At 50.4% G+C, this 12188-nt stretch overlaps 1 protein-coding gene across 3 annotated transcripts in view; it reads left to right on the top strand.

The window, feature by feature from the left end:
- Nucleotides 1-12188, top strand: part of NUDCD3 (NudC domain containing 3) — a 62136-nt gene that overhangs the window by 3297 nt on the left and 46651 nt on the right. For all 3 annotated transcript variants that reach the window (XR_013554068.2, XM_078442640.2, XM_078442639.2), the window contains exon 2: nt 1970-2268. Coding sequence is in view for 2 of the 3 variants with exons in the window: in XM_078442640.2 (XP_078298766.1) it covers nt 1970-2268 (299 nt within the window). In the remaining variant the exon portion in view is untranslated. The remainder of the gene's footprint in view (nt 1-1969; nt 2269-12188) is intronic.

The following is a 12188-nucleotide window of genomic DNA, read 5'->3' as shown; positions in this document are numbered from 1 at the left end:
TAGGGTTTCGCTTCTTTCTGCCGACGTGGCCTTTTGACGTCAGTGTTCTTGTAATATTTTTATTTTCCTCTTTCACTGGCAGGACTCAGACAAGGCACTTACCTCCTCTGAGCTTAGTGTTTCCTCACGTTGGAAATGTCAGTGCTGTCTTCCTCACAGCATCTTCGGGAAGGTTTTGGGGAATCCGAAAGCATTTGGCAAAGTTCAGTAGTTAGAGACCTTTTGTTTTGTCTTCCTGCTCAGCACATGGAACGTGAAACATGATTATTTAACGTATGTCTGCATTCCTGTCCTTTGGAAAGGGACTCCGACCTGCTTCTGACCATTCTTCAAGAGCAGTTTTAGGTTCAAGGCAAATTGAAGGGGAAAGTACAGAGGTTTCCCATGTACTTCCTGTCCCCTCAGCCTCCCCCATTACCTGCATCCCCACCAGATGGTGCCTGTGGTACAGTCGATGCACCTGTGTTTCGTGTCAGACTACCCAAACCATAGTTGGCTTTAGGGTTCAGTCTTAGTGATGTCATTTTATGAGGTAGGGACAAGTGTTTAACTGGTGTCCGTCACACAGAGTATTTTTCATGCCGGGAAAATCTGCCATGTTCCACTCATTCCTCCCTCCTGCCCCGTTCGTGGCAACCACTGAACTTTTTACTGTCCCGTGGTTTTGTCTTTTCCAGAATGTCATAGAGTTGGAATCCTACAGAACATGTATGGGCTTTTTTGATTGGTATCTTTCACTTGGTGATATGATATAAGTTTCCTTCTCATCTCTTTACGGCTCCATAGCTCATTTCTTCCTAGTGCTGAGTAATACTCCACTGTCTGGACAGACCGCCATGTGGTATCCATTCACCTGCTGAGGGACATTCTGGTTGCTCCCAGGTCGTGGCAGCTACGACTGAGGTTTCTGTGTGGCCCTGTGGGGAGCAGGGCTGCTAGCTGGGCCCCTCCAACCTCCCAGGGAGGCTCTCCCAGTCTTCCCGCCTCCAGTTGCCAGAGGAGCAACCCCCCCCCCCCCATGGCCCCACCCCTCGGAGCTCTGGTCTTGCCCCTTGTAGCCCCCAGGGTAACACGTGCCTTTTCTTCAAGGTCTACCCAAGCCCCTTCCTTCCAAGGAACTTCCTAGATTTCCGAGACCTGGAGCGAGCATCTGTGCGCTCACGGCGAGGTACCACAGCGGTTCCTCACGGTCTCCTGGTGGCGCTGTCGTGGACGGGTCTGTGCTAGCCATGTTGGAAGTTGTGTGCGCCCTTGAAAGGTGCATACGAAATGCCATGTTTCTTGTGTGCTCTTCGGGTGGAGAGTCCCAGCGCTTGTGTGGGTGTGACTGTCCCAGAAAAGAGTAGGGGCTGGTCCTCATACCAGAATGTTGAGTTCGTAGAGGGTAGGAGCTGTTACTTGGATTTTTTGTGTTCCTTGTTCATTGTAGACACGGCGTGGTTATCTGGGGGATGAAATTCCCACGTTTTTTAAGAGCCACACCCCTTCCACCTGTGCATTGTGGGAAGACTGCAGCTGTCTGGTGACTCTGCTGTACTGAGTGGGTTCAACTTGATTTCCTGTCTTCTCTTCTCGAGTCTGAATTGTTGGCGTCTTTACAGCTCTTGCTACCAGGACAGTGTCTTCTTCCCGTGGCAAGCAGGTCTCACCGGGGGCTGTAAAAAGAACTAAGGACAGGTGAGACCATTTAGTTACGTGTCCTTTATACCCAGAAGTTGGCCGGTGGGCGCATAGGTGCCATGAGCGTTGGCTTACCTGGTTTCCCTTCTGCGCGTTTGGAACTCCTGTTAGAGATTCCTTCACGGCAGCTCCTGGTGAAGTTGAAGTGCGTTTGTGATTTGCCAGGGGGAGCACGTTTGTGGTCTACTAGTTTTCCATTCTCTACTTACCACGTTTGACCACCTTTGCATGGCATGTGTGGCCCAGTACCGGTGGGGAAACTCACGGCCAGTTTGCTGTTCGATTGTAGGTGTTCACAGCCTTTGAGCACATGGCGCGCCAGGATGACGAGAAGAGGAGGAAGGAGCTGGAGGAGAAGGCCAGGAGGAAGGAGGCGGAGGAGGCTGCGGTGGCCGCAGCCGAGCAGGAGCCAGTGCCAGCCGCGGGGCAGGAGGTGGAGGTCGGCCCCAGCACAGACCCCGGGCCTCCAGGACCACCAGGACCCCGGGACGCTGAGCCGGCGGTGGCCCCCAGCTCGGTGGAGGCAGAGCCTGCGGGAGCGTGTGCAGGTGCCATGCAGGCTGCGAAAGGGCCACCAGCCCTTCCCAGGTAAGAATTCCTCCTTTGCGGTTTCTTTCTTGCTTGATATCCGGTGGGTGGCATGGTCATCCCTGGTTCCTGCTTGGTACCACACCAACTCTCCACGTTTAGGTCCCAAGCTGCGGTGCGTCCCAGTAGTGTGCCCATGTGGGGCAGGAGGCCAATCTGCTTCTGTCCTCGTCCTCTTGTCCTCTGCATAAGGCGGGGCCGTGATCCACCCCACTTGTGCAGCCGGTTGAGAGCTAGAGCCAGAATGAGAGCACCGGGCTCCCAGATTCAACCCGCCTGTGTGGAGGCTGTGTTTTGGTGCTGTGGGGACATGTGCCCACTGTGTACCTGGAGTCCCCTGGAAGATGGCCATGTCGTGAGTGGGGTGGTTGGCAAGTAGCCAACCTGTGTGTCAGCTTTCTCCCCTGTGGAGCAGAGGTGATAATGCAGCACCTGTCTCGAAGTCCTCTGTGACTGTCACTTGAGCCTGGGGTCTTGCAGCCTGTGTGTGGCCATGCTGGAATCCCCCCTCTCCCCCCCACGGCCATACTCTTCTCCCTTTCCAGGGGCTCTATTTCCTGGCGCTGAGCAGGGCTACACCGTGTGAAGATCTGGCGCCTCCTTGTGTGCAAGCGAGGTGGTGGCAACGGCTGCTTCTGGCCTCCTCTGTTCTAGCACAGTCCGCCTCTGTCCCTTCTCCCCCGTAACTGCTCCATGCTCTTCCCTCTCGTCGCACTCTCTGCTGCAAGTGAGAGGGTCTGTGAATGGAGCTCTTCGGTAACGGTGACAAGCAAAGCAGACAGCCTGTGGCGACACAAAATGTAGGGTAGGGAGGGTTTGTTCCATGAGATTAGGTGGGCGAGACTACGGGGTCGTGACAGCCGTACTAGGTAGCGGTGCTCACGGTCAGCAGTTGTCGGGGCAAGCCTGTTGATGAAGACGAGCAGTTCTTGCAGGTGGATCTTGGGTCAGAAAGGGGCAAGATGGGGGGCGCCTGGGTGGCTCAGTCGGTTAAGCATCTGACTTTGGCTCAGGTCATGGTCTTGCGGTTTGTGGGTTCGAGCCCTGCGTTGGGCTCTGTGCTGACAGCTCGGAGCCTGGAGCCTGGAGCCTGCTTCGGATTCTGTGTCTCCTCCTCTCTCTGCCCCTCCCATGCTCGTGCTCTATTTCTGACGGTCTCTCAATAATAAACATTTAAAAAATTAAAAAAAAAAGAAAAGGGGGCAAAATGGGGCCTCGGGCCTGGAAGTGGAGGGGTCTTGGCAGAGAGTCACGAGGTCTGGCCGTTTCCTTCCTCCTCTAACGTTTCCTGTAGTGCAAATCTGCTGGAGATGAATTCCGTCAGCTTTTATTGGTTTGCAAATGTCTTTCTTTGATGCTGATTTCTGAGAATACTTCCGTGGTGTGTAGAATTCCAGATAACTTTTTTTCTTCAGTGTTTTAAAGAATGTCGTTTCATTATTTTGTTGTCTTGTGATGAGAAGTGAGTGAGTATTCTCTGTTCCCCTTGGTGGGTCCCCTCTCCCAGGTGCTTTTAAGATATTTATCACTAGTTTCAGGATCTGATTATAACCTCCTGCGGTGTGGTGTTCTCCGTGTTTGTACCCTGGGGGTTTCTCAGCTGCCTTCTGCCTCTGTTGCATTTACCCCCTTCTAAGATCCTTAGTGCCTCCTTTGGAACAGTGTCTAACTCCCTGTCTTCACATTTACTCGTTTCTCCTTTTTAGTGTCTAACCTTCAGTTAAATTCATCAGCACGCTTTTTATTTTCCAGCTCCAAATTCCTATTCATTCTTTTTTATGGCCTTGATCTCTACCTTCATTGTTTTTCTCTAAACACATTCCATATCTCATAAACATGATGGCTGTGTAAAGCCTTTATCTGCCAATTCCATCATCTCTGATTTCTTGGTTTGTTATTGGCTGTTTGCTATTGCTTTCTCCTGATTTGGGATTACATTTTCCCGCTTCTTGACATATCTGGTAATTTTTTACTGGATGCCTGACGTTGATGTTATGTAGCTGCATCTCTGGATTTTGTTTTCTTCCTTTAAAGAGTGCCAAGTTTTGTTCTCATTTTTTTTTTTTTTTAGGTTTATTTACTTGAGAGAGAGATAAGGAAAGAATCCCAAGCAGGCTCTGATGCAAGGCTCTGACTCAGGGCTCCATCCCAAGAACCATGAGATTGTGACCTGAGCTGAAACAGAGTCCAGGACCATTAACCAAGCTACCCAGCCGCCCCTGTCCTCACAGTTATTTATCACAGATTAGTATGATTTTTCAGAAGCATGTTTTTCAGCTTTGTTGGGGGTGTGTCTAGAGCACCTCTTATTCCAGGGCTATTTCGGTCCCTGTCGGGGTCACACTCCAGAGGCGCCTGTTTCCCAGAAGCTGTGTTCCCTCCCTGTTGGGGTTGCGCTCATGTGGGGACAGTTGACTGTTTGGCAAAGACTCAGAGGGACCCTGGGCAGTTTTCTGAGTCTTTCTGTGTGTAGCTGCCTGCTTCCTATGGTCTTTGCATAAAATGTTTGGGTATCAGAATGAAGACTGAGCGTACAGAGTTACTCATGTTTATAGACTGTCTTAAAAAAGGTGACCGATGTGGGTGTCGTGATGGCCCGTTTTACGTGGTGGCCTGGAGGGCCCCATCCCAGGGTTCGCTGTGGGGCATTCTGTGGAGGTCATTGGCGCCCGTAACCACTGGACTCCAGGTGAGGGACATCATCCTTGGTGACCTGAGTGGGTCTTATCAGTGAGGTGAAGCGCACTGGAAGCAAGGCAGAGGCTTCCCCGAAGCAGGAGACATTCACACCGTGGAACAGCTTTGCCCCATTCCCAGAGAGCCTGCTTGTGGCCTGCCAGCCACCACAGCTACGTGAGCCCGTTCCTTGCGGGACTCTCCGAGTGTCTGCATGGCGTGCTGCTGGTCATGTCTTTGTGGATGAACCCTGCTGCACACAGATACTCCTGTCGTATGATGTTATGTGAGAAAACCAGTTTTCAGTGTGATGCCGAATTTGAAAAACGTGAAGTTATACGCATGCAGAGAACACAGCCTGTGAGGGGATAAATGGTGAGTCCTGATTATCAGAGAGTGGTGGTTTGGGTTTTTATTATCATCTTTCCCCCCTTACCGTATCTTCTAAGTTCCTACAATGAGCATACATTTTGTTTTACTAAATTTTTTATCTCATTTTTAAAAATAATTCAAAAGCTTTTTTTTTTTTTTAAATTTTTTTTTTTTTTTTAACATTTATTTATTTTTGAGACAGAGAGAGACAGAGCATGAACAGGGGAGGGGCAGAGAGAGAGGGAGACACAGAATCTGAAGCAGGCTCCAGGCTCTGAGCTGTCAGCACAGAGCCTGACGCGGGGCTCGAACTCACGGACCGCAAGATCGTGACCTGAGCCGAAGTCGGCCGCTTAACCGACTGAGCCACCCAGGCGCCCCCCAAAAAGCTTTTTTAAAAGAGGGGATTTGTTTTTAATTTGTGGGTTAGGGTTCGAATGGCTGCTTCATTCACATGTTGAGACCCTATTTTTCTGTTCTTGAACCTACAAGTTGTATTCTGGGCTGGAATCAGCCTGAGTTGTGCGAGTTGCGCACCAGTGTGGGTACAGAGTGAAGACTGGGGTGTGTTCCGGGATCCTTGGCCTCGTGCCGCAGGACCAACCCTTCCAAGGATGGGCACCTTCTTCGCCTTCAGGTCCTAACTGGCTTTCCGTGAGCAGATCAGGAAGTTGTGGCTCCCACGTCTCTCATTGGAGCGGAGCCGCAGCGCTGTGGCAGTCCTGGGGAAGGAATGGAAAGCCACCCTTTCCCGGCACCCCACGTCCTTCCGGTCAGTGCTCAAGATCGCTTGTCCTATAAACTGTAGCTCTCTGGGGTTGTGCTGAGTAGTGTAATGACACAGGGGCCCTGCCCAGTGTGGGCCGTCTGTTCACAAGCAAGTCACCTGCACTCTGGGTCTGAGCTGGCTGATTTCTGCTCCTCCTGTTTGCCACCTGTGTGCTGGCAGTCCTGCCCGGATTGGCAGTGATGACGGCAGACTCTCCCTTCTCTGGTTGGACAGGAAAGTCACATATACACTTACTGACTTAAACAGATTCAGCATAGGCACCAGGGAAAAACCAAGTAAGAGAGTGAAAACCTACATCTTTGTGTCTTGTGTGTGTATGTTTGTCATCAGCTATTGGTTGTGGATGGTAGAGGGATGTTTTGTCTTGCTGTGATGTAGTTCACCCCGCAGCACAGTTTGCTCGTTGGCAGTAGTTCCTGACTTCTGCAGGTGTGGTCTTGTGAGCGCCATCGTGCTTCAGACAGGGTCCCACCCAGTCCCCCATCTGGACCTATGCCAACCACGGGTCTGTTCTTTTTTTAAATTTTTTTTAATATTTGTTTATTTTTGAGAAAGAGAGGCAGAGCACGAGAAGGGGAGGGGCAGAGAGAGAGGGAGACACAGAATCCGAAGCAGGCTCCACGCTCTGAGCTGTCAGCACAGAGCCCAACACACAAGCTGTGAGATCATGACCTGAGCTGAAGTCAGATGCTTAACCAACTGATCCAGCCAGGCGTCTCCATGGGTCTGTTTTCTTCCCCCCAATTTTTGCAGTCTTATGTTTTTATTTGTCTGTAATTGTATACTGATTTTCATCTTAAAGCCACACATATGGGGTTTTTTTGGTGAATGAGGGGTTATTTGAGGGAAACTTGAATTGGACCTAATTTTCCCGTGGCTGTGAATTTCATTCTTGATGCTGCCCTGCTGTCATTGTCAGGACCTTTCCAGTGAAGTTCAGGAATGCCCCTCCCCGCTGCTTAAAGTGCTCAGTTCTTTAGCGGAGAGAGGGCGTTTGGGCACACAGATGTCCTTGTGCACACAGCAGCTTAGCATTGAGAACATGTCTGTGTCTGCAAGGAGCGTCCACAGTAAAGACACTGGAGGAGGTGCTGCCCGAGTCCTGGCGTTTGCCCTGTGCGTGGCCCTGTGCCCTGGGCTCAGAGGACTCCTGGGGTGCTGGGCAGCTTTCAGAAATGCCGCCCGCATCACTGGTGCTGTGAAAGGACAGGGGCTGAATTCCAGTAGCATCAAAGGCCTGTGAGGCCCCTCTCGGAGCCCTGGGGGGCTCCCCTCTTGGATTCCGGGTCTGGGGTCTCCTGTAGCCCCCCTCTTGGCCAGCAGGTGGCGCTGTAGGTAATGCAGTGATAGTTGCATTGGCTGGTGCTGGCGAGCCTACAGTAATCCGCAGAGGCTGTGCCTTGTCTGGCTTTTGCCTTTAGAAGTCACAAACAGAACTCTTTAAAAGAGAAGAAAATAAAGGAATAATTATCAGGGAGTAAATGATCACTTGGAAATAGTGTCTCTGCCCTTAGAGCTGTGCCTGGATGAGGGACAGGGTGCTCCCAGGCTGCCCATGTTGAGGGTGGTGTGTGCCCCGGGAGCATCCAGGCCATCCTTCCCTGCGCAGGAAGCACTCCACTGAGTGGTGGGGGGTTGGGGGGAGGGGGTCTCCTGGAAGAGTGTGGTGCGCTGGATAGCTGCTTGCTGCGGTCCCTGGTTTTGATGGCATGGCCCTTGTGTCCTGTGTGGGACAGATCCAGGTGCTTCCTAGGATGGGGACGGAGTCATTTGGAGGAGAGCTTTCAGGTTTCCTAGCAGCACTCTTGGCAGTTGCTTTGTTTCTGTCCCGGTTTGGCTGCCCCCAGACCCGGGCGCAGCCCCCTGTTCCTCCGTGCTCCCATCCACGCCCACCCTCAGCAGAGCCTCCTGGCCGTCTGTCCTCATCTCACGGTCCACTCAACGCTGGTGGTTCCGCCGTGTTTCAGCGTTGGGCAGCAGCCTGCTGGACATGTGAGCTGAGCCCGACAGGTGTACTGACTTGGTTTCATAGCGTGTTTCCTGTGGTCCCGTGCCCTAGGGGTGCTGCTTCCTGCCGGGGCATCCACTCCTGATGAGCTGGCTTCTTGGCTTTGTCTCTAAACGGGTCCTTTGTTGGCTCTGGCCTCTCCAGGTGCCCGTGGCAGGAGGCCCCTTGCCAGAGTCACATGGACATGCCAGAACACCACCCCACAACACCACCCCGTGTAGCCGCCCCGTTGGCTGCATCACACCTGCTGAACGCGGATCCCCGCACATAGTGAGCGGGCACGAGCTTCTGCGAACAGTATTCCTTCTCTCACACGAGCCACCTGTCTCTCTCTCCGGCCCATCTGGGGTGGACGCTGCTGTCGCCCTCCAACCATTCGCTCTGAAACTGCCCCTTCTCTGAGCCCCCCCTCACGTGCCCTCCACAGGGTATGAGTTCTCCAAATCCAGAGAGTCTGATTCAGGTTGTTGGTTACAAGTACTTTTTTTCTTTCTAGAAGCTGCAGTTTTGTCTTTGTTTTGCAGTTAATTTCTAGCTTACAGGCTTCATCTTTAGAAGAGGTTGGCCTGCACATCTTAGAACAGTGACTTGTACTGAGTGCGTTGGGTACTGAAACTGTGTGGGAAAAGTGACCTTGCATCCTGGCCTGTGGGGTGGAGGCCAGGGGGAGCGCATCTGTGTGTTGGGGGGAGGCTTGTGGAAACCCGGGGAGCTCGTCCCCCTGGAAGTCTGCTGATTTTTACAGATAGAGGGATTGGGATGTAAGTGCCGAAGATTTGCTTAAAACCTTGCGGTTAGAAGGCAGGGCCAGTGTCAGTGGGACTTGAAGCCTTAAGTACTTGGTGCTCTCCAAGGCCTGAACTTGGATGTGTTTGCTTTGCTGTGTTAAGAAAAAAGTAGCTGGGGCACTTGGGTGGCTCAGTCAGTTGAGCGCCAGACTTCGGTTCAGGTCATGATCTCACAGCTTGTGAGTTCAAGCCCTGTGTCAGGCTCTGTGCTGACAGCTCAGAGCCTGGAGCCTGCTTTGGATTCTGTGTCTCCCTCTCTCTCTGCTCCACCCCTGCCTGTGCTCTGTCTCTCTCTCTCTCTCAAAAATAAATTAAAAAAAAAAAAAATGAAAAAAGAAAAAAAGCAGCTATTACCAGATCTGAGAAATACTTTTCAGAAGTAAAACAACCAGCTTGTAGTTAAACATATTTCTAGAACATTAAAGAATGTAACGTTTTATGCTAGCTGCTTTTTTTTTTCATTGAAAAGGAAATATATGCACCTTGCCAAAAACGCATCAGGTAGAATTTAAACACGGAGGAGAGCAGACAGCGTGTCGTAAGGAACCCACACACACTTGTTGCCGGCCACCAGCCTCAGCACCTGACATGGCCCCCTGTGGAGTCATTTTAAAACAAATTCTGGGGCACCTGGGTATCTCAGTCCCTTATGTATCCAATTCTTTTGATCTCAGCTCAGGTTGTGATCTTGCAGTCGGGGGATTGAGCTCCGCATTGGGCTCTGTGCTGAGCTTGGAGCCTGCTCAGGATTCTCTCTCTCTCCTCCCTTGCCCCTCCCCTGCTGGCGTGCGTGCTCTTGCTCACAAAATAAATGAAAACAACAAAAAGCAAATTCCACTTCATCTGTCAATATTTTCAACTAGTGTTTAAATTTCCAGCTCTATTCTATGCCCTACTTTAATAATAAAGATTTGTTTAAATCTGTAAATAAGGCTCCAGCCACATACCATTTGTAGCTGACCTACTTATTTTATTTTCTCACAGCTGATTTGTTAAAAAAAAAAAAAAAAGAATCGGGGCACTCAGCTGGCTCAGTTGGTGGAGAACTTAGCTCTTGATCTCGGGGTCATGGGTTCAAGCCCCATGTTGGGCATAGAGTGCACCTAAAAATAGCAAACAGGTTGTTGGTATGTTGTTTCCCGCTAACTGATTGTTATAGGGTGAAGTAAATTGGTAGTTACGTTTTGGGTGAACGTTTTGGAAAGTTACAAGAGTGTGTAGTGGAAATGAGTTCTCCCTAATAGGAACCATTGTCCATACTTTCTTTTGTGAAATGCGCATGTTCTCTACAACTTTTATTTTTTACGTTTACATGTATACATATGTCTGTGTTGTGTCCCTCATCACATATGCTGTGCTGCATGTGGACTTTCTGTTTCACCTGCAAGCGTGCTGGGGTCTCCCTGCTGCCAGGCGCTCGTCTCGCTTGGGGGCTCTGTTGTGTCCTCACGGCCCCCACGTCACGCAGGTAAGGACCCGCCCGAGCTAGGGCTGCGTTGGAGATGAGCAGAACCTGGGTTTGCCTTTGGCGGGGAGGGCAGTGTTCCACTACACAGCCCACAGCCCTGCTGTCGCGTAGCCCTCCCCGCTCCCCAGCTTGTCCTTGAAATCACTTGTATTTGGGGCTTTTAAAGCTGACTCCTGGACCCACCCCTACTGATCTGATTGAATTGCCCTTGGTGGGAAAGGTGGGGGGGAAGCATGTGTCGTGATTTTCAGAAGCTTTCCAGGTGACGCTGTTGCCAGGTTTTTCTCCTGACTGCCTTCAAGTATTCCACCTGGTGGGTGTAGCGTCACTAACCAGGGACCCCGTGGGGAGTGTAATTAGGTGGTTTCCGGTCTGCTTCCGTCACCGATGATGCTGCAATGAATACGCTGTGCGTGTTTCTTGGAAAATGTGTATGAATATCTGTTGGATGAATTCCCGGGACAGGAGTTACTGGGTCAGAGGGTGCAGTGTGTGTAACTGTGACGGGTATTGCCGTATTGGCCCCAGAGAGAGTACCAGTTTTCCCACTGCCAGGCTCTCGGTGGTGCCTGACCCACCCCGGACGCCCACCGAGGCCCTGGCTCGCCGCTTGGCCACTCTCGCTTTGTTGCGTTGCTTTATCTGACATATGTTGGGTTCTGATTGGCTTTGTGTATGTTGCTGTGTTTTTTTTTCCTTTTCCGTTCTGTTTACTCACAGGTATTAAACGCTTTGTTTTATTTGTTTGCCAGGACTAGGCTATTTTGTTTACCAGCACTTTATTATAACACGTTTTCGCACGTGGTGGACTAGGGGTTTATCTCCCTGTCCCCTGCCCACCGACCCCCCAGCTTTTCTGGAAAAATTTTCCATGTAAAATTCTGTTGAAATCTTCATTGAAATACATTAAATTTATGTTTTACATTAGAGGTAATTGACATTTTTACATTATTGAGTCTTTTTGTTTGAGAACAGGCTATGTCTTCATTACTCGTTCTGTTTTATGTTCCCCTGTATTACGTCAGTGTAGTAAGACTTTGTCTTCTCTGGCTGACGTCATTGTAAAAATACAGCGTATGACACAGGGAACATGTGAAGTATGTGTTAACTGACTGTTATCACTGAGGCTTCCAGGCAGTGGTAGGCTGTTAGTATGTAAGGTTTTAGAGAGGCAGAAGTCAGAGGTGGATTTTCCACTGCAGAGAGCAGTTGGCGCCCTTAACCTCTGCATGGTTCAGGAATACAGAATAGTTAGTATCTATTTCTTAATAACAACTGTATTTAGTAATAACTTATATACATTTTTAACATTTAGAATTTTAAATGCTCCTGCATTTTTTCTCGCCCTTGAAATTTGCCCAACGCACCTGGAAGGATGGGGCTGATGGTTGCTGAGGGAAGAGCAAGAGAGGGGCTGGTCCTGGGGGCCTCGGGTTGGGCCAGGGCTGCTTTGGGTCTGAGGGGCTGAAAGCCGTGTAGGGGCAGCCTGGCCTGGTACAGCGATTCAGCAGTTCCACACATCATCAGTGCTCATCATGACCACTGCCCTCCTTAGTCTCCATCAGCAGTTTCCCCTTTGCCCCATTGACTTCCCCTCTGGTGGCCAGCAGTATGTTCTCTGTAGTTAAGAGTCTGTTTCTCGGTTTGTCTCTCTCTCTGTTTCTTTTGCTTGTTTTATTTCTTAAATTCCACATATGAGTTAAATCACGGTATTCGTTTTTCTCTGACTTATTTTGCTTCGCATTATATTCTCTAGATCCATCCCTGTTGTTGCAAGTGGTTAAGATTTCATTCTTTTTTATGGCCGAATAATAGTCC

This window comes from Panthera onca, chromosome A2 (assembly GCF_046562875.1).
Source record: "Panthera onca isolate mPanOnc1 chromosome A2, mPanOnc1 haplotype 2, whole genome shotgun sequence".
Taxonomy (NCBI): domain Eukaryota; kingdom Metazoa; phylum Chordata; class Mammalia; order Carnivora; family Felidae; genus Panthera; species Panthera onca.
The sequence above is the reverse complement of the archived record's forward strand: the minus strand, read 5'-3'. Positions and strand labels throughout refer to the sequence as shown.